General features: G+C 38.4%; 2 protein-coding genes across 6 annotated transcripts; both read right to left on the reverse strand.

Moving 5' to 3' along the window:
• Window positions 1-7,856: 7,856 nt before the first annotated feature.
• Window positions 7,857-14,157, reverse strand: LOC122279114 (G-type lectin S-receptor-like serine/threonine-protein kinase At4g27290). Its single transcript, XM_043089459.1, has 7 exons — window positions 12,657-14,157; window positions 11,687-11,821; window positions 9,445-9,602; window positions 9,096-9,306; window positions 8,708-8,945; window positions 8,475-8,625; window positions 7,857-8,358 (listed from the first exon to the last, which is right to left on the reverse strand). The coding sequence occupies exons 1-7, from the start codon at window positions 13,930-13,932 to the stop codon at window positions 8,050-8,052; spliced, it is 2,478 nt and encodes an 825-aa protein (XP_042945393.1). The 5' UTR covers window positions 13,933-14,157; the 3' UTR covers window positions 7,857-8,049.
• Window positions 14,158-16,327: 2,170 nt separating this feature from the next.
• Window positions 16,328-22,169, reverse strand: LOC122279113 (receptor-like serine/threonine-protein kinase SD1-7). Of its 5 annotated transcripts, none has more exons than XM_043089454.1 (7): window positions 20,667-22,168; window positions 17,991-18,164; window positions 17,701-17,891; window positions 17,407-17,617; window positions 17,084-17,321; window positions 16,838-16,988; window positions 16,328-16,748 (listed from the first exon to the last, which is right to left on the reverse strand). In XM_043089454.1, exons 1-7 carry the CDS (start codon window positions 21,949-21,951, stop codon window positions 16,437-16,439), a joined length of 2,562 nt encoding a protein of 853 aa, XP_042945388.1. In that variant the 5' UTR covers window positions 21,952-22,168; the 3' UTR covers window positions 16,328-16,436. The 5 variants fall into 5 exon arrangements, with proteins under 5 accessions (XP_042945388.1, XP_042945390.1, XP_042945391.1 ...); XM_043089456.1 differs by lacking the exon at window positions 20,667-22,168 and adding an exon at window positions 18,675-18,866; XM_043089455.1 differs by lacking the exon at window positions 16,328-16,748 and having other exon boundaries at window positions 16,894-16,988; window positions 17,080-17,321; window positions 20,667-22,169.
• Window positions 22,170-26,000: the final 3,831 nt, after the last annotated feature.

The raw sequence follows: 26,000 nt of genomic DNA on the forward strand, positions 1-26,000 counted from the left end.
GACTTGAACCGTTTTCACCTCCCATACTCCCTAGCGTATTGAGAGCTAATTGTCATGACTTCTATAACTTCTGTCATAGTCTTGCCTTTCCCATCTCATTTCATTTTTTCTTCCCTTGCTTCTCCCTATTCTTTATTTTTCACTGCGCTCTTACTCTCTAGATGGCCACCTGCAAATCTGTTGAACCTACGAGTTTTGGCAATCAGTGCAGTCCTCAGGTAGGTGTCTCGGAGCTGGATTATGCTGGCCACTTTTGGCTTTCAAAGGCTTCCTCCAGATTCCTTCAATCGTTGATCTCGACCTACCACATTCCTAATACGGTGACCTTCGAAGTCTCGGCGCCCCATGAAGGGGTTGTTGGCACTACGTCATGCATCGCTCTCTTCCCTAGCATGTTCTCCTGTGGGTTGAGACTGCCCTTCCCTCACCTAGTTTGTGAAGTCTTGCATTACCTTGTGTTGGCTCCTGCCCAACTCCATCTGAATGCATGGCAGATTTTGATTTGTTGTTGCATCCTATGGTGGCGAGCTTCATTGAAGTCTGACCCCAAGCACTTTGATTTAAATTTTAATGAGTTTCTCCTTACTGGCAACATGAAGAGAGGTGCTGGGACATCTGTAGTTTTAAGGGAATAAGCGCCCTCACAGTGTTAGAGTCACGGTACTATAAGGTCTCGGACTGGACCAGTAAGTTCCTTTTCGTGTCTGGCCACTAATGGGAGTTTCAGTTTGTCAGATTAGCCGTGCTGAGTTTTTGATCAGGGCTTCATGGGGTGTCATCCCCAGCGACAAGGTTGTGTATCTAGCCATGCATCCTAATGAGCTGCATCGCATCGCGATTGTTCAGAATTAGGCGACACAACATCCCATCCTTGTCCACTCAAAGGTTCTCCTTAGGGAGGATAACCTTTCTGTGTTCCTCCTTCGTATAGGTCACATTATTCCTTCTGCCTGGGGCATCTCCATTCTTTCGTTGTGATGATCCGACATAGTGAAGCATTGGACATGGAACATTTTCTTGCCTTAGTAATAGAGGGCCATAGTAATTTAAGGAAATAAGAGGCTTCGTAGGATTATTTATGGATTTTAGTCCTAAGAACTCTTAGTGTAATTCGACTATAAGGGAAAACCCAAGCCCACTTGGACTTTAGCCCAACATTGAAACCCTAATGGTATCTAGAGTTGATAATGGGCCAAGGGAGAGAGAAGAGTGTTAGAAAAGCCCAAGGGAAGGCTTGCACGCCTAACCCTAGTAGCATTGCCACTTGTCACCAATGTAAGGATGCTTCTAGAAGAATGAAATGCTAAGAGGCATTCGGCCAAGCCATCACACATGCCTAGCATCTTCTAGAAGGGCACCTTTTCAATTTTCAAAAGAAATATGCATAAGGAAATGGCACATGGGGAAGACCAAAGGGATTTCCAAGAAGGGTTTGTGAGGGAAAAACCAAAAGACAAGAAGGATGTTTCAGTTTCCTCCTACCACATGCCCACCCATGAGTTTTCATAGATCTTTGCCAAGTGTCAACCATGCAAAGAGTTTTTAGAAGGCAAAATGAAAGGACATTCGCACAAAAAGACCCTCTTAACCCTAACATCTCGGCCACCACACTCACATGCCACTTGTCAACTAAAGTTACAACAAAAGGCTTTGGGAAGTGGAAGGTCACCTAGGGAATGCGCATAGAAGAGGAAGGATCTCCATGGGGAAGAGAGAGAGCGAGAGAGAGAGGCGGCATCTAGAAGACTTCACACTCCTAAGCTATGTGGTATCAATGCAACATCTTGTTTTGAAAAGAGGAAGAGACTAGTGAGTAATTTTACCTAATTGCCCTAAGGTACATTGCACTTAGACACTTTTGAAAAGGACATTTGAGGTATTTGGCCAAGAGGCGAGGAACCCCACACGCCACCTCAAGCTTTGGTCTTTACCAAGGCAATCTCATGATGAAACTCAAGGGACATGGATGGCAAATGGGAAGGAATAAGGGCAATGTCATGTGTCCCTCATGCATTGGATTTCAAGTGACCAATAAAATTTTGTGGGGAAGTTCTATATAAAGGGGAGAGAGCTACACGCCCAAGGGTTTTCTTTTGCCATTTTTTGACTTCTCATGTTCTCACCTTCTTCATTCTCTCTCTCACAAGCACTCAAAGTATTTCTCACTTTCTCACACTTTTCTTCTAACCAAACAAAGGAAAACTACCTCCAAGAAGATATTTTGGCTTAGTAAGGAAGAAGCACGGTGAGATTTTCCTTCTTGATTCACGTACACACCCACACATAACACATTATCAATTCGTAGAGATGAAAATCTCTAGATAGTTTCAGTTTTGACCACACACTCACAATTTTACACTTGTTCTTAAGGAACCAACTAGGGTTTTCTAAGGTTTGGAATGAGCCAAATAATAAATAGTCCAAATCCTTAATGAATTTGGCCAACTACTTGTCTTCTCACCTTATTTTTGAGTTATGGAGAAGAACATAAGAAAAGGGGAGACTTCTTGACTCAAAACCCTAGAAATCGATTGACCTATTAGAGTTTAAACTCGAGTGGTAGCCATAAAATCACACACACACTTTAACCCTAAGGATTAGGGTTTTTAGAACCCTTATTCTAACTAGTTACACTTTGATTTATAGCTTGCTATTTATTAATCTCCGTGAATTTTTGTAAGTATACACTCAACTTACTTCTTGTTAATGACTTTTGTGTAAATCCTTGATTTGTTTCTATTACTTTGGTTACTATTCTTATTTGCTTGATTGAATACTCTAACATGAACTTAGAATATGATTATGGAATGTGAATCGGTTTATGATGAAAAATGGTGATAAGATTCCTTACATGTTTTGATTTTGAGGAAAATGATATTGATGTTTTAAGACTTGTGATGATTCGATTTTACCATACCTTAAGTGACTTGGATCTTGTTCAAATGACATGATTTCATGTCTTGTTTTACTATGACATGATTTCTAAGTATCTTGGATGAAGTTTGAAACGTGCTTAAATGATGATTTTCCATGTTCTTGTGCATGTATATTTCAGCCAAGGCTAGTTTACCTAGTTCCATGTTTGTCTCAATATCTTATGAGTTCTATGTTATCATGCCATGAATTAAACATGTATGCTTGGTTATTTTATGCATGGTATCTCATATGAAATATGTCAAATACTAGCACACATGTCTTAAGTATCATGTCACATGCATTTGGGAAAAATGATTTCAAAGAGAAGTGTTTTCAAAAAACAAAAAGGTTTTATTTTGGAAATGAAGTAGTTTTTAAAATTTTTTATCACAATCCCAAATGCTAGGGTAGGGGAATGTCTTAGTAGAACTCCTCTGTCCACTCTAGAGTGCTTAAGAATGGAGTGGTATCACCTAGGCCGACAAAGAACCGTTGACATGTCTCCGATGGATTCTTTTAAAAGAATGTCAGAGCGGGATAACGCCTAACGCTAGTGGGTGCACAAGGTATGTAACCCAATATAGTAATGTCGAGTTAATAAGTTAAGTTATGTTAAGACAGTCATCACGATGCACGAACTAGTGATGGTGCGGTAATTAGCAGGAACATGCGATGCATAGAGGAGTCGTGATGTGTCCACAAGTGTTATAAAAATAAGGCGATGTGCCAATATGATATGATATGAATCACATGATGTGAATCATGCAATATGATATGATATGTTCCAAATCACGTGATTAACTAAGATATGTATGATGACGAAAGTATGTTTTTCCAAAAATATTAGGTCTTTGTTACAAGTTTTAAGAATGGTCAAAGCATGAGTCTTAGCTCAATCTCAGTTATAAGTTATGTACATGCCCATGTATGCATTGCATGATATACCTATTGTATGCTTGTGTTAACTATGGTATATTGTGTTATTACTTACTAAGATTTCTCAAAATCTCACTGTTGCAATTTTCCACTATCATTAATTTTTTGGAATGGTAGAAGTAGTTACAGGTACACCCAATAACCCCGAAACATGAATCTAGACAGTACCATGATAGAAGACGAGTACACCATTTGGGGGTGTATACGCTTTGCAGCGGCTGCGTTGGATTGCACTATTCCATTTCTCCAAGAATGATTGAAGTGTTTTCATGACCCTAATTTTGATGTTTTGCTTTTGGATCCTTTATGGGTATTGAAGTTTTCATAGATTTTGGACAAAGTAACGCAACTTCTCAAGGAAGCTAGTGAAGCCTATGTGAATGGAATGGGGTTCATTATGGAAATAAGACTCCCATCGCCAGAAATGCAGAAGTCGGCGGGAGCTTGCTTAATTCTGTCTTCTAATGGATCCCTAATAGTGGAGAAACTGCATAATGAGAACTTAGAAAGGTTTAGGTGGCCTGCTCATTTCTAGAAAATGAATCTTTTGGTCCCATATTTTGGGAAATGCAAACTCTTACTATATTTTGAAAACTCTCTTTGTTATGGATGTTAATGATGGGACAAGGTTAGGGTAAAAGTTTTTTTTTTTTGTACCATGTAATTTGCAATTGCCAACGGCATTGCTTAGATTCTCTTTACATTTTTACTGTTTTACACTAAATATTTATTGCATACTGCTAGAATATTTAGGAGTATTGTATATTATATTTCATGTACGAGGGGTGTGTAGCCTTGTTTTGCACGTCCCAGCATCTCAGTCATTGCCAAATCCCAAGTGGGGGCTGGGGGCACCACATCCGTCCTCTGCATTATCAAGAAAATAGGCCTCGAGCCCTCCCCTCGAGGGTAAGGGGAAGAAGGTTTGCTCAGAAGTAGGCAGGGATGGGAACAACCCTGCTTTCCCATAGACTTTCACCCATGGGAAATTGGCACCGAGCATCTCAGCCCCTTAGTGCTTGCGTGACCTCTCGCTTCCTCCTTGCTTTTAGTAAAGCCAGCCTGGCGTCTTGGGGAGAGAGAGTTCCCCGATCTTGGTACAACCGCCATTCCCCCTTCTTCCATAGCATTAGTCGTCGAGCCCACTGCGATCTCTGACCCGGGGGCTCCTTTTGTGCTGCAAAGCAGTGGGACGAGTCCCAAAGGGGGAATTTGGTTCAGATGCACTTCTGGGGAGCTCTTCTGGACAAGGCACCTCACCAATGCCATGTGATTGAACCTCTTTTGGAGGTGAATGCAGAGTTTCCCCTTCTTTAGCGTCCACCATTCAATCCCTGGCTGAGGATCTCAAATCTGAGGAGGTTACGAGGGATCTTGCAGCGGAGTCGGAGTCTGCTTGGGAGGGCAGGTCGGTTCGGAGGTCCCCCCGAGGTGATCTCTGTGGGAACGTTTGAAATTTTTGGATCCCAAAGATGGCACTACAGTTAAAGGCTTGTTTCATAGGCCTAAGGGTCGGACTCTTAGCTGTATGGGTCTTCGCTCTCGTGGCCTACAATCACAAAAAAGAGGTCGGCAGAGGGGGCCCTAGGGTGACTCGGGAAGCGTCTGATACCTAAGTTAGCAATGATCTTCAGATAATATTGGAAAACAAGAGTTTAGCAAGCGAGTTCTCAATAATGAATCCCCCCTTACCTAATGGCTAGGGGTCCTTTTATACACGGCTTCAATGGTCAGTCGGCCTTGCCCTGCGGCCTAGGTGGAGGGGTATCCCCTGGATTCCCTCTTGCCATGCCGCATTTAATGCAGCGTAACCCTCTGGGTGAAGTAATTAATGGGGCATAATTTCCTTGTGAGTGCTTTTAATGTGGTGTGATCCCCTTATGTTGCTTTAGACTCTAGTCCCCTCCATCTGGCGTATTCATTTTCTCATGTTGTTGGTGTAGCCATTAGCATTCCCTACATAGCATCCCATCTCCCAAACTAGATCCCCATGCCCAACCTACATGGGTCGCTAGCCCCAGACGGGTCACTGAGGGGCTTTGCGGGGCCTAAGTCTTGCTTTTCGGGCCCTTTGGGGTGTGGGGAACCCTAATGTTTGATCTAGGTCGTTCCTTTGGGCATGAGGCCCTGGAAAAAGTCCCCCCAACAAGCCATCATCCTAAACCAATCAAAATAGTCCTCTAAAGTAGTAACCCAGTCTTGGAAGGCATAAGGATCTAGCTTCTCATGAAAATCAGGTACATCCATTCTAATCCGTCGCAATTCTCTTTTGTTCTCAAACACAAAGCAGGATCTTAAAACAGAGTAGCTGACGCAATTAGCTGCAAGATCACTCTACTTACCACCCTCACAACTACCACAACGGCGCTTGATTCCATTAAAAGTGGAATCAAGCAGAGTATAGCGCTAATCCCAAACTTGGTCCCATATATGCGAGTTTGCAAATAGAGCCCTCAGCATAGCATGCTGACTTTATCCATACCGATGAGTTCATTTTCTTCTGCAATTGACTATGTCTACCAAACACAAGCATTCGAGCCTTCATTACCCGTGAATTACATTTTGGAGGAATCATAGTCCACTTTGGCCGAGATAAAACCATCCAACTTGTTGAGGAAACATTTTGGTGGCCTAGCCTCAATTGAGATGTCCAACAAATAGTGCAATGTTGTCGAATATGCCAATTATCCAAGGGCTAGAGACAAAACACGGGGGTGTACACCCCTCTCCCGATACCAGCTCAAACATGGGAAGATATTAATATGGATTTTGTGCTCGGCCTTCCTCAGACCATATGAGGACACGACTTTATTTTTGTGGTCATCAATCGATTCTAAAAAATAGCCCATTTCCTCCCTTGTAGCAAAACGTATGATGCCTCTCAGGTTGCTACCATTTTTATTACCGAAATAGTATGTTTGCACGGACTACAAAAAACTATCACTTCAGACCATGATGTTAAATTTGTTAGTTACTTTTGGAAAACATTTGGGCAAAAACCAAGACGAAACTTTGGTTCCCTAGTGCCTTCCATCCCTAGACCAATGGGTAGACAGAGTCGGTCAACCAAAGTTTGGGCAACTTGTTACTTTGTCTCGTTACCGATCATGGTACCACTTCGGATCTTCTCGTTCCACACACAGAGTTTGCATACAATAACTCTATTAATCGCAGCATGGGTCACCCGCCATTTGAAGTAGTCACAGAACTTAAACCAAGAGCACCATTAGATCTTGTGTCAGTGCCCTTACCACACAAGGTAAGTGAAGGGGCTACTGATTTTTGTCGGCACCTTGAAAAAGTCCATCAGGAGGTACGTAGCCGTGTAGCATACAAGCAACACCTTGATTCCCATCGCAGGCACATTGAGTTTTCACCTGGAGATCTAGTGCTCACGCATGTTTCGCCTGAAAGATTTCCACAAGGAGCACTGACCAAGCTACATTCCTGCAAAGCTGGACTCTTCAAAATCTTGCGTCATTTGGGTCCAAATGCTTATCTACTAGAGCTACTCACAGACGTGCATTTTAGCCCCATGTTTAACTTGGAAGGCTTGACTGCATACCCAGGAGATGATACCATGACAGCTGAAGATACTACCACTACCATGCTACCTAGGACTACTGAGCCTCAAGAAGCCATCGAGGCCATCTTGAATGATCAAATAGTGTCCACTCGGCGAGGAGGATTCCAGAAGTGCGCAATTTGGTGAGAAGCAGAAATGTGCAAGTTCTATTTTATTTATATTGTGTACGTAGGGATTGCGTCACTTATATTAAAAGATTAGTTTATAAATTCATTTTTGAAAAACTTTTGTCCACTTTCTTTAAATAAAATATGCAAGACTGTAAATATAATTTTTTTTTTTTTTTTTTTTTTTTTAAGACGTGCATTCTAGTCTACAATTGCCTATGCCTTCTCACAAAAAAGGAAATCACGTCCATAAAAAAAATATAATAATAATAATAATAATAAAGCAGAAATTGTCAAACAATTTAAACAAATAAACTATAAACACACTGACACCAATATATTTTATTAAATCTTGGAAATTTTACCAAATAGATTTAAAGTAATTCCTTTGTGGATATCTTGAGTGTTCAATATATACAAACTACGGATCTTTCTAAACTATTGTAAACAAAACTTGGTAATTACCAATATATATATTTTGAAAGAGGTTAAAATCCGCTTGTTCTATCGTCCATCTAACATTGTGACAGTCAGCTCATTAGCTGTATGAGGATTTTTCCCGCTCGATGATGTATCCATTCCCTTAGAGGAACCTTCTATACAAAAACCAGGTTCTTTGGGTTGAGGCACAATTGCATTCTCATTTGACAACATTAGCAACACAGACGACATCGTTGGCCTGTCTTCCACACGTTTCTGTACGCACAAAAGACCAACTTGTATGCATCTGACAACTTCATTTACAGAGTATGGCTCCTCCATCACTGCATCCACCAGTTCCAATGGAATCCCTTCATTCCACAATTTCCATGCCTGAAGCAATTTTTAATAACTGAATTTGTCAAAGTAGAAACCTGAAGTCCATACCAATGAAATATGCAACTTATTTAGCAAGAGAACTTGGAAATTACTTGGTTTTATATTCTTACATGTCCAAGCAGGTTGAGGTCATGGTCAGGGTGCCAAAATCCCCAGTTTTTCTTCCCGCTTATCATCTCCAACACTAACACACCAAAGCTGAAGACATCTGATTTCACTGAAAAGTGTCCGCTCATCGCATATTCTGGTGACATGTAGCCGCTGCATACAAATACGTACAAGAGTTTCAGCATTATTTGTAAGACAACAGAATGCATTTTCAGAATATTCTTAGGAAACATACTATGTTCCAATTACTCTCTTGGTCATTTGCTGCGTCTGTTCTGCTCCAAAAATTCTTGCTATTCCAAAGTCTGAGATCTTGGCATTCATCTCACTATCTAGTAATATGTTGCTTGCTTTGAGATCCCTATGGATGATTCTTAGCCTGGAGTCTTGGTGAAGATAAAGCAGTCCTCGTGCGATTCCCAAAATAATGTGAAAGCGCTGGTTCCAGGCCAGTAATTTCTTTCCAGTTTGATCTGGAAGAAGCATGTATTCAAGAACATTCAGCCTCTTTTTTTTTTTTTTTTTGTTAAATATTAACTGTCACTTATTGAGCAGCATGCATATAAACAAAACATGCACTCCATTAAGTAGGATGAAACATATCAAGTGTAAGATGCTCGAACCAAAGAGAAAGCAGTCCAAGCTTTTGTTGGGAAGGTACTCATAGACTAGCATCCTTTCTTCTTCATGAATGCAGCATCCTAAAAACTTGACAAGATTCCGGTGTTGAAGTTTTGCAATCAAAATAACTTCGTTCTTAAACTCTCTAAGACCTTGTCCTGAATCCTGAGAAAGCCTCTTCACTGCAATTTCTTGTCTGTTTGGTAGCAATCCCTATGAGAATGTCATGTCAAAACTTAGCAAACCTATGAGACAAAAGGAAATACATAGCTTCATCCTCCCAAATTTGATATTTTCAGTTCCTTTTGTTTCTACATTATAATAGTTCCAGTACTCTCATGATGAAATTACCTTGTAGACAGGCCCAAAGCCGCCCTGTCCAATCTTATTTCTAAAAGAGAACTCATCGGTAGCAGTTGACAGAGTCTCCAGACTAAAAAGAGGCAGCTCAAGGTCTTCCTCCTGAGTTTCTTCTATGAAATCTCTATAGGGATTGTTTAAGCTTTCTCCTGTTACAATACAAATTGATCAGCCGAAGGAAGATAAATTTATTACACTTTTTGTTGTAGCATACTTGAGCAATCCCACCATAAATATATGCAAGGTAACTCAATCAGTCAAAGTAAATAAGGATGCGAAACACTTCCAACTCATAGAGTTCCAGAATTACACTAAATAGCTCAAATTCAGATAATTTAACAGCAGATACAAAATTTGACAACAGATTTCTGGCACTAGACAAATTCTGAAACCTGGCTTTACACAAAACAATTATTGGTGAAAGAATGGTCAATCTTGAATACTAACAATCATAGGTGAAAGCCAGGTTTTTATAAAATAATAACAATAAAGGGAAATTACATTTTTTTCACTCTCGAACTACCACTATTTTTTTAATTTTCTCCTTAAACTATCAAAACTGGCAATTGACATCCTAAACTACCAAATTTGAAAATTTAGACCATTACTTAAGAGTTGACCTTTACAATGGTGCCACATGTCCTCTTTTTCGTTGATTATAGTGGTTAGGTCTTAACCAATTGTACAAAGTCCCAAAATTTGGTAGTTTAGTGTCATTTATTAGTTTGGTAGTTTAGGGTACAAATTGGAAAAGGATTGTCGCTTATGCTGCAAAGAATGATTCTCCACAATAAATAACAGCATCTCTCTTTCAGCACAGTGCTATCAAAACTAGCAATTCACATCCTAAACTTCCAAGTTTGGCAGTTTGCACTCTTACTTGATAGTTGACCCTTATAACTGTGCCACAAGTCCTCTTTTTTGTTGATTATAATAATCAGATCCCCTTAAGTTCTTGCCCGAACTTGAGAGCCTCAAGTGGGAGAGGAACATATAAAGTGAGTCCTACAACATGTTGCCCACATAAACATTTTGGACTGAATTAAATGAGCAATAAATGTTGTACGGTCCACTTTATGCTTCTCTCCTCTCCCACTTTAGGCCCTCAAGTTTGGGCAAGAACTTGAAGCCCTTGAGTCGGGCCTTGATACCAGATCTTAACTAGTAGTACAAATTTCCCATATTTGGTAGTTTAGTGTGTTAATTATAAGCTTTGATAGTTCAGGTACAAACTGAGAAAACGAATGGTCATTCATGGTTGCAACAATAACAAATTACTGCATTCCCTTTCAGTACAGTGCAACAAAACATCTGGTAGAAGCAGGGGAAATCTGCAGCGACAAACCTGATTATCAAATAGAAATTTCTATAGGTAAGCTCAAAACATTTGAGACATGACTCAAGCCAATACTGTGAGTTGACTGAACATATACGGATAAACATTCAAGGAATTCTAAATTGACATTTTCCCGACAAGTTATTCATTCTTTTATCAACAGCCTCTACCACAACATCCACGTTTCTCCTCATGGACAAGCCTTTATCAAGTGTCATACACCACGATTAAGAGCCAAAAGCTCATAATTATAAGAGCTCACCCTATCATGCAAGCCATATGCTCCTATTTACACTCCACAAAAGGTAAGAATGGTCAAGAGTCAAGACTCAAGAGTCAGGGCCCCTTGTGGCCACCACATAATCATTGCTTATGACATTCATTCTGCCAAACTATTGTCTCTGATACCACTTTTAGTGATGAAACACTTTGGAGAGTTTCCAGTGAGGCCATGATGTACATGTTGAGACACCAACATAAAACTACAATTTGAAGACAACGGATTGAGGTCTAACTGTATTATAAAAACTATCACATGTAAACTTAATAGTTCTCTATAACAAAATCATTCTATGGTTAATGTGCCATACACACATTTTGCTAGGAACAAGGGGCATCCAAATAAAAGTAGCTTCTTTATATTATTAAGTGTGTTCCACTCAAAATTCCTTGTGTGAACCAAAGACTCCTCGTATGCATACGTAACAGTGGGAATGTATTAAGATAGGAGCAAAAGTAAGCAAACAAAGAGCTTCAATCAATATCTGAACATCTATCTGCCAAGAGAAAAAAGATCTTAACATTTTAGTGGTCAAGTAGGGTCAAAATTTGTGATATTTTATCAACCACTTCCACAAAAATGACAATACCATGACAGTTTATTAGCTGCTGTTTTACCTCTTCTCTTGGCTCTTATCATTCGAAAAGTACACCAGCCAATGCCACCAAATAGAAGCATCCCAGTAATTGCGCATATGACAATGATGATAATCATCTTCACTCGTTTATTCCTCTTAGCATCAGCAATTGACTCTGGACATCAAAGAAGTTGACAGCGTAAGCATTTTGCAAAATGACGAACACATTGTCAGCAGCATCAAAATTTCTTGAAGTTTTAACTGACTTGGGTCATATTCTCAAAACTTATGCTAGCATAACAGACTAGCACAAGGTGCTGCATTTTGTGGCTTTAGATGTACAACCTTCCATATAAAAGACGCATACAAAAATTAAGGCAAATACTAAGGAGCCAAACACCCCTGGAATAAAAGAAAAGGCTGGATTGAAAACAGTCTGGTTAAGCCAATGTTGGCCCTTCATTATAAAGTCTCAGGGACCAGTGGCTCCTTATCCACTATCTAGTTCATCAGAGCAAAAAGACTTTTACAATGTGCCATGCAGATTCTCTGGGAAAAAAGAATGATGCAATAAGATGATTAAAAGCAATGCGTCCGCTAATTTTATACACAACTACAGGAGAATGTCAATAGCCATGAAGACCATATCCTGATATCACAACTTTGATTGTTATTTTGAGGAATAAATTATATCTTTTCCTCTATGTACCATCGCCTCTGTGTCACCTTCCCTCTCAATCTTCAACCAGACAAACTCCACCTCCATTTATTAAAAGTAGTAACTTCAATTTGCCCCTCCCTTAGAATTAAACACTGTTTCGGATGGAGGGGACAAATTGACATTGAAACGTCAAAATAAGGTCCGTTTAGTTGAAGTTTGTGGGTAAGAAAAGTGATCTTCACCTTCATTTTGTCCCTAAAACCTGATCTTTGCAGGTTGATCCGTATGCATATGTGAACTATTCTAGTGCAAGAACTATCACAAAATATCTTTTATGAAAGTTACATACCTATTTCCTTTTTGGCCATTCGAATATAGAGATCATCCCCACCACTGGGGAAGTTTCTCATATCAACCAAATCAGCAAACCACATCACACAGTCTCCCCCATTTCCATGGATATCTATCAGAGTAAAAGCCATACACGAACAATTCCTCGAGCACTCGGCCTCGCATTCCTTAAGGCTCAAATTCCTACTAGCCGACAAATGTGAATAATCAGGCAACTTCATTCCTCCATACTTGACAAACCCATCTCCATTTTCACATTCCAAGTCCCAGTTCCTCACACAGCCACCTGACCAATCAATCCTTGACCAGTCTTCCGGCGACTTTGGCGTAAAACCTTTCAAGCATTTACAGCTAGGGCCATCATTGTAACAATTACCATAGGGCCCACACGTCCCATACCTATCACAACTGTCCCTCTGAAGGTTCACCACGGCCACCCACTCATTGGTACTCTTACTCCATGTTAGGTACTGAATCAAGCCGTCTTGAGTCACCACAAACCTTGACAAAAGCGACGCCTGATCTACAACCTCGAATGTGTAATAAACTTCTTCACGGCTTGAATTGAATATGGGTAAGAAGACAGGGTTGGACCTCAGCTCATTGCTGCCACTGAACCTGACTCCATCCCAAGGACCCCACCTGTACTGCTTCTGGGTCCCTTTGCTGAGCACAAGCTGAGGTGTCTCAGGTGAGTCTAGGCTGAAACTGAAGTCTCCGGCAGATGGATCATTCGCGGACAACCATGATGTCATATTCCGGTACAGGCCGGTTTTCAGGTTCCAACCTAGCTTCATACCTGGCAACAAGGTGTCGGTTATGTTATCAAAACTTTGCCAGACATACCCCTCTGGATCATGATTGTTTTCCTCTCTCAAAACAAGATTGCCATTGTCCAAGAGCTGCAAAATGGGGCTCTCTAGCACCCTGGTGGAATTCACAGACCAAATGGTCTCTGAATTATTAGCCAAAAGTGAAAATCCATTTGAGCCCATTGACAGTGATCCTGATAGGTCGGTTATTGAGTTATTTCTGTTGCCGACCCAGACCACGGTGATAGTGATATTCTTGTACCAAATGCCCAAGTACCTATGGCTAGAACTTCCCGGGCTAAAGAACCCAACCTCAAAGCGCTGCCCAGAGGAGACCAAGGTTTGGCCATCTTTAAGCACCTGATTCTTCGTCAAGCTGTCCGAAACTGTTGCTGCTATTGAAGGGTGAGAGGCCGAAAATAGCCAGAAGCACCACCATGAGAGAAACAGCAAAAAACTCATTTTTAATTATGGGAAAATGGAGGACTTCCCGGTAGAGAATAACCATAACATAATCATGGTGCACGAGTCGGCCCTGGGTTCTGCGGCGTCTCATTCTAGAGCTCGAAAAGTCAAAGATAAACGAAGACCGGTTGACAAATTGGGCAGCTAACTGCCCATCCCACAGCCAATTTGTCATAATATATATAAAATCACCGGGGGAAAATCTCCACGCCATGTGATCGCCCATGGTTGCGTGGCGGCACAAGTCCCGCAATCAGTTTTGACTAATGTACCCGTTGACATAATGTTCACCTTCCCAGCTCCTACCTTCCATTAACGATAATTTGTCAATCCAATTAATTGCCTAGATTGATTTTCTGTCTCGACGATAATTTATTTATTTTTTGAGAATTTTTTTGTATGGAAAATGATAGTGGAGTTCATATATTTTAATTTTTTTTTATTTTTACGTAATAATTAAAGAAATAATTATTAGTAAAATTATATATATATATTAAAAAAAAATATTTATAGTAACGGTACGCCTAGGATAAGTGCTGACCGGCTAGCGCCATCCTTTTCATAAAAATACTTAGCTTGTCCATATTTTTACTGTTTTAACTTTGATTAAATTAATCCTTATACTTTTAATTTTGTTTGATTTATTTTGTAAAGATAGATTAGTCCCTAAATTTTAATTTTAGTTTTTTTACTTTTTATATATTCAACTTTGATTGAAGTAATCATTCTGTCACTATCCCGTCACTCAGCTGTTAAAAACATGAGTAAGCACTAATAAATATTTGATGAACGTGCACCATATTTTTTAAAACTAAAATAAAAAAAATAAAAAAAAACATAGAAACAAAATAAAACCATAAAGTCCTTTCAAAATAAAAATAGAATCTTTTAAAAAAAATAATGTTAAATATAGTTATAGATTGTGTAAATACCGTATTTTTTTTTTTAAAAGAGTAGTGTTTAACATTAAAAAATTTAATTTTTCATATGAATATCATATTTATTCACATTTTCTAAACTAAGTACGTGGAACTTACATATTCTATAATAGTAAATATAATTTCACATACTTAAAAATAATATTCATTTTAAATTGAAGTTCTTTTTTTTTTTTCCAAATGGTATTTTTAATATTTTTTGAGTTTTAAAATATGATGTACACGTGTCAAATACTCATTGGTGTTGACATACTTCTTTTTTTCTCAAGAAAAATGAGAGGTGGGGGGCTACCAACGTGGCAACCCTCCCTGATTATAGGAGCTCTTTCTTGCTGCGAAATATCTAGTTTGAGCCATAATTACTGCACCAAAGGCAAACCTGTTACCACAGCACCCCTAAAGTATCCAGTTGGTCCAAAGCTTATTTCATAGCCTAAAGATAAGGCTTTATTATTACAAGTGATTTCAACTTACATCCTGATTCGAACTCGTGACTTCGAAATCATGAAATACCAACTCGTACCAACTAGGCTACCACCTTGGCCGTGGTGTTGACATACTTCTAACAAACAACTTTTTGTTTTACATATTTACTGGTATTCTAAACGTTTAAATCATGGGAAATTCAACTAAATTATGTTATTATTTTAGTCGGTACATGAAAGCACAAGTGGAGACAAATACTAGCTATTCAGACAGCCCAAAATATATTAAAACAGCAGCCTTGTTTATTAATAGATAGCAAAACTACAATAACTAATATAATAATTGTAAACTACTTTATAACCAAGTCTTTATCAAATAATAACTAAGATAATGAACTAATCGTGTTGGACTTGGCCTTTGATAGGATGATCCTAGACGAATATGAGAGGGTGATTGAATTATTTCTTTTTCTGAGGAGTATTTGGGTAAAAGATTTGAACATAATAACTATAATATACATGATTACATGGTTCTATCTACCATTTGTTTGATTGAGTGTTCTGAGGAAACTAGAACTAGCCATGCACTATCCATTCTTGACTTTGAAGTTGTTCTAATTATTAAATCTTGTGATGTCCCAGAAGTTCATGATTCTGCAGAAAAACTCGTACCCCTTTGGTGATCCTCACGCTTTTTTTTTTTTTATAATTTATTTATTTATTTTGTCAACGTTTGAGCAAATTCGAGGATCTTAAGTGGAAGAGAGATGTGAACCATTTTGCATTTCTATGATGTCTTTCCCATTTGAGGCTTGAAATCTTAATCCTCTTTGTCATTGCATCATGGAAAATTGCTTGAAATTTCAATTTTGGGGTTGGCAACGGTCGGTCCTGCGGGGAACATTTGACTAACATGACTTGGACATGAAAGTTCTGCTTTTGCTTGCAGATACCGAAACACCACCTCCAAGAGATTGTGACTGAACGTATGTGACCTTCATTTTTCTATTACAATTTTTATGGAATGAATTTCAAGAGAAATTGATGTAAGGTGTATTCACTGATATGGATTAACAGGGTTATACCTTACAAGAGGTTCAAAAATATAGAGACATCCTAGATTGAGCCTCAGCTCTGACTACCTGGCTTCTAGCATTGTAACTGTGACATTGTTCACAGTGCATGATTCTTCTTGTTTACTAGATGAAGAAGTAGTTTCAACAGGATTCCTTCCTAGGCAGAAGCCAGGCTGTTTCGGCTGGGGCAATGTCGCAGTTTCACTGCTCAACATCAACACCACAGATGACATGGTAGGCCTGTCTTCCGCACGCTCCTGGACACACAGCAGGCCGACCTGTATGCATCTCATCACTTCAGATGGGGAGTATAAATCACCCAAGGATTGATCAATCAACTCCAAACCATTTCCTCCTCTCCAAAGCTTCCATGCCTGCAGCAATGTGATTTTAAATTTTTAGTTAGTGATACAGTTCGGTGAAAGATATGTGATTAGATTGACGCAATGTTTTCTTCACTTACATGTCCCAGAAGGTTTAGTTCATTGTTTGCATAATAAAAGCCTCGGTTCTTTTTTCCACTTATAATCTCCAACACTAGAACTCCAAAGCTAAAAACATCAGATTTCACAGAAAAATGTCCATCCATTGCGTACTCTGGAGACATATAGCCACTGCACAAAATATATATTTATAGGAATGATGAGAATTGTGAAGAAGTTGGAGTTTGGTCCAAGAAAGGCTAGAGAGATCTTGTTATCGTACTCACTATGTTCCAACAACTCTCCTTGTGTTAGCTTCTGTCTGATCCTTGCCAAAAATTCTGGCCATGCCAAAGTCTGATATTTTTGGGTTCATTTCTCCATCTAGTAAAATGTTACTTGCCTTGAGATCCCTATGGATAATTCTAAACCTAGAATCTTGATGAAGATAAAGAAGCCCTCGAGCAGTACCGCATATGATATTAAATCGCCTTGGCCAATCCAGTAAAGAGCGTTTTGCTTTATCTGGAAACCATTGGGTATTACAAATAGGTAAAACAAGGAGAGCACAAACAAAGATAAACTCATACAATGCCAAACAGCGACTTACCGAATAAGACATAATCCAGACTTTTGTTCTCCATGTACTCATAAATGAGTATCTTCTCATCTATATCAACGCAGCAACCCAGCAATCTAACAAGATTTCTGTGCTGAAGCCTTGCAATCAATCTAACCTCATTTTTGAATTCTTCAATCCCTTGTCCAGAGCTTTTTGAGAGCCTCTTTACTGCTATTTCGTGATCTTCTACCAACCTACCCTGACAAAGCCACATAACTATTGTCAACATTACATTTTGAGAGCCTTTGTGATTTCAATCCAGGGGAAGGATGAATTAATTACCTTGTAAACAGAGCCAAAACCGCCTTGTCCCAGTTTATTTTCATCAGAAAAATTGTTTGTCGCCATTGCTAGAGTACTAAAATCAAACAGCGGCAATTCTAGGTCATCTATGTTGCTCTCACTCGAGTACTCCTTCTTACTTGAAATGACAACTTCATTTAACAACAAATCCTGGCTTCTTTCACGAGGACCTGGTTTAGAGAATGTAAGAAGAACATTTAAGAAAAGGTAGTGACTTCATTTCACTCTCATTTTGCTCGCAAAAGATTATAAACTATAGATTTCTATACCCTTTCTTCGCTCTGTCTTTTCTTTCCATATCATTTGCAATCCCTTCCTCTTCCGCACAAAGAAGACTGTCAATCCTGACAGTAAAATGACAATGCTGACCGTAATACCTATTACCATGATTATTTGTTTCGTCTTGTCAGAGCCATGCCCAGAGTCTGCACTTCCGCTATAAGCTGAAACAAACAGATTTGTGTGAGTCGCAATAAATGTATAAAAAGGCTTCTTATTGTTTTTTTATGCGTTCTTCATCACGTCATAGCGTTAAAGGGTTTTCACAAGTTTGTATGGAAATGTGCAGATAATTAGCACCGCATTAAGAGAAAGCAATGGCATAATTACAACCAGAAAAATCTCACAGTACCGTTATAGCTAGTTGTATTTTTCAGACAAAACAATGAACAATCTTAGTTAACTTGCATTATTCCAGTTGCACCCAACACCATAAGATATGAGAAGATGGATAACAGTTTTCAAGTACAAGAATCATTCGAAGAGTCAAAGAACTTTATGAAAACAATCCAATAAACAACTCTACACCCAGTACTTGAGGCATCACTTTCGATTGAACAGTCATACAGAATATGATTATTAAAGACAACAGAAGCCATGCAAAAACGATAAGAATCCATGAGAAATTGTCCGATCAGGCGACTTTAGAAACACATTTCCAAAGTAGCAGATACCTAACTCACTGGCAAAAGGGCCATACAGTTTCAAAGACATATCACATCATCGGGTCAAATTCTAATTCTTTCCTTTGACATGGGACAATTACTATGCCCATGTGCCAAAAAATTTCCACTCTGGGTGCTGGAAATGACCAAAAGGAAGAAGAAAGCAAAAGGCCAAAGAGCCACTAGAGACTAATATGACATGGTTTGCTGCTACAGAGTTAACAACAAACAAATATAGAGACTTTAATACACAGGACAAACAGTGTGGGGCATTATTGATGTAAGTTAAGATGGCGTGTAGCTGCATGGGCATATTTGGCAATAAAAAACTTCACTTTTCTTGGAAACAAAAATCACCCACAATTTCAAACTCTTTTTAAAGGATAAATAATTTTTCACTTTCTCTAAGATATATTTCATCCAATTGTTGCACTAACTGTCCAAATTCAACCAAAAAAAAAAAAACACAAAAATGGAGACTTTACACCCTCAAACTACCAAACCCTTGACATATCGTGTCTACCATCAACTATTTTTCATCTACTTTAATGCTCAGAATTGAATGAGAAATTGAGAATACAAAATTTAAATTTTTTTATAGTTAAATCGTGTAATAATTTGAAAAATAACGGTAAGGAGTGGTGGGTGCTGCGGGACAGCAACCTCTAAAGTCAAAAGGGACGGCCCAAAGAGCGTCAGGATTTGGACTCCAAAGGGCCGAAAGCGTTAATGAAATGTGGGGCCCTAAGTAGTAGTTGTAATCTGTGTAACTCTCTTCGTGGGTCTACCTATCTGCTTTTTTTGTTGTGTCGACCAAAATAGAATTAAAGAAATACTTTGTTTGTATTACACAACCAATCAAGGTGAAAAGTAAAATTTATCTTTTAAATGGAGGGGAGACAGCCACTATATGCCATCGAACACACGCACCTTAATCACCGGTAGATATTAGATTTCCTTTAAGAAAGCATGTCCCAAATTTCAAATCGTGTTTGAAATTCAGATAGAATAATCTTTGATATAATTTTGGATGTGTAAGTGGGCGTACGCCTTTTAAAAAGAAGTATGAAACTTGCACACTTCTATAAATATTTTCCTACAAAATGAGCATATCTAGTACTTCAAATTAATGAATAGTAGGACTCCTTGTGCATAACATGCATGTGACTTTAGCAGAACTCTTGTTGATGTTGGGGTGAACATTGCTTGCTGTGACCTCTGCGGTCTAGCTAGCCTATAAATTGGATCTAGGACCATCAAAATGGTGGGTTTGGTTTCAGATCTAAACAGACGGTAGCTTTAAAACCTTCTGGCGGAATGCAAAATAAATACTTACTAAAGAATTTATGCCATCTGTCTCCGACTCTCCGGTTATTATCAATCATAAATTCTACTTTTATTATTGTCCTTTCAAATCTCCCTGCCTTATGTTTCAATCCGCATGAGAAGAATCATTCTCGGTACAATAGAAAACAAGTAACCCCTCAAATTTATGTCTGCAAATGTTAAATTTTTAAAAAGAAGATATATAAAGAATTGAGGTTTTTTATTAAATATTTAATATTATTTTAAAAAAATTAAACCAACAGTAAAAAAAATTCTGATTCATAATATTATTTTTACTTACTCTTTAAATGTTAATTACATATTATGTAATTGACTAAAATAAAAATTTTATATTAAAAAAAATAAATAATCAATTATATTAATAGAGTGAATACATAAAATTAACTATACATAAAATTTTTAATAAAAAAATATTATAAGTAGTAATATTTTTCGGATCTATTTCTTCAGACTGAAATTCTAAAATTTTGAGGAAAACTTGATTGGTACATTATGCCCATATTGAAAAATAATCTAAAAGGTTTAATAGGCTAATAGCAGAACCGGTGCAGCATCTAACTCAGTATTAAACGAAATTAAATTAAGGCATAGGACAGAAAATATAACACATAAGAGTAAGAAAAAGATTAGGAACAAAGGCAGATCCGAACATACCAATTTCAGATGCTGCCAATCGAACGTAGAGATCTTGGCCACTGCCCTCTGTGTAGGCTCTCATGTCTACGAGCTCACTGGTCCACGTCACACACCCAATTCCTCCATCGTTGATCCTGTAGTTAGCATAAGCAGTGCAGGAACAATTCTTGAGACACATTTCTTCACAATCCTTGAGACTCATGGTCTTGTCCACAAAAGCTGTCGTTGTCTCCGGTAGTTTCATGTTTTTCAACTGCAAGAATCGGTCACTCCGACAACCCAATGTCGTGTTCCTCACACACCCTTCAGACCCATCTCTCAGATTCCACGCCTGCAAATTCTTGGGAGAAAACCCTTTCATGCATCTGCAGACAGGCGACGCGTTCGTGTCGCAGATGCCATATGGGCCGCACTCTTTGTAGTTATCGCATTGATCTTTAGGGGCTTCCCAATATAAATTCCACTCCTGGCTGCTCTCGATCCACGTAAATCGTTGGAGATAACCGGTTGAATTCATAATCAACCGGGAAATTAGAAACGCATTTGTTATGGAAAATGAGTAAGTTACCTCGTGTTCGTCCATTACAAAGCTGAATTTGAGACCGTTCAAAGGCGCCATTTCCGGTACCCCACTGAACCTTATGCCGTTCCAAGGCCCGCTTCGGTACTTTGGTTCTTGATTCTTGAGCAAGAAAATTTCCGGAAATCCATGGACATCTAACTTGAATGAGTAGTCTCCCGTTGAAGGGTCCTCCGAGCTCTTCCAAGAAGTCAGGTTCCAGTCGAAACCAGAGTCGAAGTTCAACCCCATCTTCATATCCGGTAACAGAGTGTCTGTAGGATAATCGAAGCTCTGCCATAGATGCTTTTCGGGGTCGATTTCGCTCGTTTCTCGGACCACAAGATTTCCTGAATCTAAAAGCTGTACAACTGGATTAACAACTTCCTGGGTTTGCTTGGACGACCAAAGTACGCTCCCAACACTGTCGACGACAACGATGTTTCCACGGTCACTGATCTTGAAGGTGCCGGAGGATGAGTTTGAAAGTGGGTTGTCTTTGTTTGCAACCCAAACAATTGTTTTAACAGGGATTTTCTTGTACCATATTCCCAGGTACCACTTTGAGTTGCCTGGATCGAAGAATCCCAGCTCAAAAACCTGGCCGGGGGAGACAAGGGTCTGTTCATTTGTGAGTGATTGAGTTGCATTTAGGGAGCCCAGAGTGAGAGAGATGACTACTTTGGGGAAGAAAGTGAGGCATAAAATGGTAAAAAAATGGATCAGCTTGGCGATATCTTTCATAGTTCACTCGGAGGGTTCTCTTCTCTCTGAAACTGAGAGCGTTTGATTTTGGGGGAGATTTCGTTTTCTTCTATGTTGTTGAAGCCATCTGGTTTTCTTTGATAGGTAGAGAGGAAAGAGCTGTGTTACACAGAGCATGCTGGCCTTGGCCTTGTTTATTTTCTTGGTCCTCCTTGTGCCTTCTTTGAATTTTCTTGGTCCTCCTTGTGTCTTCTTTGAATAAGAATTTTGGGAATACGACGGCGGAAATTAAAAGAGTCTTTTGTCTGTATCATGGGCTCCAAAAATAACTTGGGCTTGCAAACTAATTCCACAGTTCATGCTGACTCAGAAAGATTCCAAATTTAAATAATTTGATCTTATTTTTATATTTTTATTTTTTTTTATGAAGAACTACGAAGACTGGTAAAGCAACACGTTTTCTCATCCGGGTAAACTACAAATTTTGGTAGAGCAGTGCTGCATCCGAGGATGTAGCACGAGGTCGGTCAGGAGATGACGATTTTTTTTTTTTTTAATTTTTTTATATTTTTAAATATTTTTTAAAAAATAAAAAATTCATAATATCATTAAAAAAAATTTTAATCATTAAATAAAAAAAATCGAGACGGAAATTTGGATCCCACATACGGTAGATATAGCATTTGTGGTCTTGGTAACATACTCCCATTACACGGATAAAATAAACAAGAACGTACCTCTTTTATAGGTAGGATGCAATTTTGTAAAACTTTAATATTTAGAGGAGCATATTAGCAGGATCATGATTCTTGTCTCATGTTATTGATGTAAAATACAGGCTTATGGAAAAAACACCTCTCCCTCTTTCTCTCTATGAAGGGAGTTTGTCCTCTCTTCCACTCTTCTTTTTTTTTTTTTTTTAATTATTGTACTTATTAATGCATAATTTACATAACAAATAGGAATGGAAGAAAGTATCATCGCAGTCCCACGATGGAGATTCAAACGTTCATACGATACTCTGGGCATTTATCTATAAAATAAATAGTAAATAAGCAAATAAAAGATAAATAAAGAGAGATATACCGATTTACGTAATTCGGTATAAAATCTATGCCCCCGAGTCGTTTGGGTATGAAATCCACTATAATAGAGGATTTTATAATCCCTCATGGCGTCACGTATTTCTCAATGCAATAGAAGAATTTAGGATTTCAGGAGGTGAAGATTATGCCTCCCTTTAGAGAAGATCATTTGGAGTCACTGTGTATGGTGGAGGCAATATGTACAAAAGTCGTTGATAGTCTGTAGCTTTTACCTTTTTGTATTTGAGTCAACCTCTTTTGGCTTGTCTCTTCCTTGCCTTATCTTTTAACCTTATCTTTTCACTTGTTATTAGTGATAGGTTTTCAATGAGCTAGACCAGTCAACGTTATCACTAAGAGATGCCCGCGATTCTTATAGTTGATTTGCTCAATAAAAAGATCTTGAGAATCTTCAAATCAAGCCGTGATAGAGATATTTTGAAAAATTATAGAAAAATTATGGAAACATGTCCCTAGTTTTCCGTTGTATACATTGGTGGTCCTCGAGGAGAATCCTTGAAATTTATATTAAGGGCCTTCGAGGATGGGCCTCTAGGAAGTGTATTTATAAGAACGTTTGCCTGATAATCAAGTGCACTAATGATTTTAGGTAATTGTTTATCGTTAGCAAAGAGCATGTATTTCTATATTTGATGGGCCCCAAGGTGGACCAAGTCGTAAAGATCATTTGCAAGTTTCAGATGGGTTAATTACAAGATCAAGAGTTAGGAAGATCAAGGAAGCTATGCATGGATGGGGGTGCAATCCACTTGAGACATGTTTAGCAAGAGCCCAACATTCAAGATGGGCTTGAGAGGAGGAGATCTAGTTTTCATCCATGTGATATGCTACGAAAGACACGACTTGGGCTTATTGTTATTGAAGACCTTGGACTTATTTATTTCAATAAAAGAGCTTATTTTATTAGTTTAGAATAAGTGGGCTTGAGGATGTCAGCCCACACATATATCTCATATTTGTACTGAAATAGAATTTTTGGGAAGACCTTATATTTTGGCCAATGACATATTTGAAAAGTTATTATTTAAAGTGAACTAGGGTTTTAGAAGTACTATAACCCGGGCACTGTTCACGCTACAGTACCCGCGGCTCACTTAGGGTTTTGGAAATTGTTATTTAAACCACTTGTAGCCTCATTTGAGAAGGAAGACATTTTTTATTGAATTTTCATTGTAAGTGAGTTTTCTCCTCTTGTTCTTAATTGAACTCTTGAATTTATCAAAGGTAAATCACAACCTTTGTGGCGTTCCTACTTGTAATTTGGGTTCTTGAGATGGGATTTCATTGGGTCTAGATTTTAATATAATCTAGATTCTTGAAACGAGATCTCAACGGGTCTAAATTCTCCATCCATAGACTTGAGTTTGGCGTTCTTGGGTTTGTTTTTTCAATATTATTGTTGGGTCTCAAAGCAAGTCGATTGGGGTTCACATCATTTGGTAATCAGAGCAAGGTTTCCAATCAGGTCTGATTCTATTTTTATTTATTGTATCGTTAATTCTAGAGCTTCATTGTTCTAAGGTTGCACAAAAAAAAAAGTGCAGAAATTCGAATTTCTTAGGGCTGCCAAATTATTTTATCTTTTGGGTTTTATGTTCATCATCATATGGTGGCTAAATTTCTTGTTTGAGAGCTGCCAAAATTTGCACCATTTAGGGTTTGAAATTTCTATGGTTTCATTGATTCCCTTCTATTTCCTTGTCAATTTGTATGTGTTTGAATTCAATTGTTTGATTATCACAATTGAATATTTCTGTTTGTGGTTGAATTGTTGAGAAAAGAAAAGGAAAAAAAAAAGAAAGGAAAAGAAAAGAAAAGAAAAGAAAGGAAAAGAAAAGAAAAAAAAATCGAAAAAAAAGGCAAAAAAATCCAAAAAAAAAAAAAAAAAAAAAGAAGAAGAAGAAGAGAAAGAAAATGATTTTGGGTATAGCTGTTTGAAATACTTTGCCATATGAAATTGAGTGGTTTGGCATTGATTGAGCGTTATCTTTAAAGGGGCTGAATACATTTTTTCTAGTTGGTGTCTTGTTTTGTAATTACTCTTTCCCTCGTATAATTTCCTTGATTCTCGTGTCATTGTTGTTCCGTCCGTGTGTCTCTTGTTCTTGTTTCTTGGATCTAATTACTAGTTGGGATTAAACAAGGTTGCTTTATCTTGATTGAGTTCAATTAATTTTGAAAGAACTTGAGTGGGAAAACTCTTGAAGTAAAAAGCAAGAGAGTGTGAGATCATTATCGGGAAAAAGTCAATTTAGAGTGATACAGGAGTGGAGTGTCATTATTTGAGTGTAAACACGTAAGGGAGAGCGTGTGAGGTCTTTTTTCACTAACATTCTTTTTGTGCAGCACATACAAGGTCTCATTAAAGTGACTCATAACCAAAGGAGATGTCAAATAATTCATTTGTGTTGCAAGTCATGCAACAACAACTTAAGCGGTTAAATTTGAGGTTGGGGAAAGTGAGGAATAGGATGGATCAACAAGGTGCATTGATTAAAAATCTGCAAAGTAGGGGAGATAGGAGGAGACATAAACCTAGTATTGAACATGAATATAAGAATGAGGAATATGGTGAGTCTCTTGTTGTCAGGTGTGCTGTCAATACACATAGTAAGATGGATGATACAGAGAAGCAGAGAGAGAAGAACATTTTTCACACTAGATGCCACATCAACAACAAGGTATGTAGTATGATCATTGATGGGGAAGTTGTACTAATGTTGCTAGCACTACCTTAGTTGAGAAATTGAATTTACCTATTTTGAAACACCTTAAACCATACAAGTTGCAGTGGTTAAATGATTGTGGGGAGGTTAGGATAAATAAGCAAGTGTTAGTATCTTTTTCAATTGGGAGGTACAAGGATGAGGTACTTTGTGATGTAGTGCCTATGCATGCTGGCCATATTTTGTTGGGGAGGCCGTGGCAATGTGATAGGAGATTGATCTATGATGGGTTTAGGAACATGTACAGTTTTGAAAA

This window comes from Carya illinoinensis, chromosome 10, assembly GCF_018687715.1.
Source record: "Carya illinoinensis cultivar Pawnee chromosome 10, C.illinoinensisPawnee_v1, whole genome shotgun sequence".
Classification (NCBI taxonomy): Eukaryota; Viridiplantae; Streptophyta; class Magnoliopsida; order Fagales; family Juglandaceae; genus Carya; species Carya illinoinensis.

What these genes read in the sequence shown, in the direction of transcription:
- LOC122279114 (XM_043089459.1), bottom strand. Translation starts at nt 13,932, where the DNA reads ATGAGTTTTTTGCTGTTTCTCTCATGGTGGTGCTTCTGGCTATTTTCG. An exon ending in CTTGGACTGCTTTCTCTTTG is followed by an intron (nt 8,946 to 9,095) that starts GTTCGAGCATCT and finishes TGCTTCTTCCAG; the next exon opens with ATCAAACTGGAAAGAAATTA. An exon ending in AAGAGAGTAATTGGAACATA is followed by an intron (nt 8,626 to 8,707) that starts GTATGTTTCCTA and finishes ATTTGTATGCAG; the next exon opens with CGGCTACATGTCACCAGAAT.
- LOC122279113 (XM_043089454.1), bottom strand. Translation starts at nt 21,951, where the DNA reads ATGAAAGATATCGCCAAGCTGATCCATTTTTTTACCATTTTATGCCTC. An exon ending in TCTGGATTATGTCTTATTCG is followed by an intron (nt 17,322 to 17,406) that starts GTAAGTCGCTGT and finishes AATGGTTTCCAG; the next exon opens with ATAAAGCAAAACGCTCTTTA. An exon ending in AACTAAACCTTCTGGGACAT is followed by an intron (nt 16,749 to 16,837) that starts GTAAGTGAAGAA and finishes ACATTGCTGCAG; the next exon opens with GCATGGAAGCTTTGGAGAGG.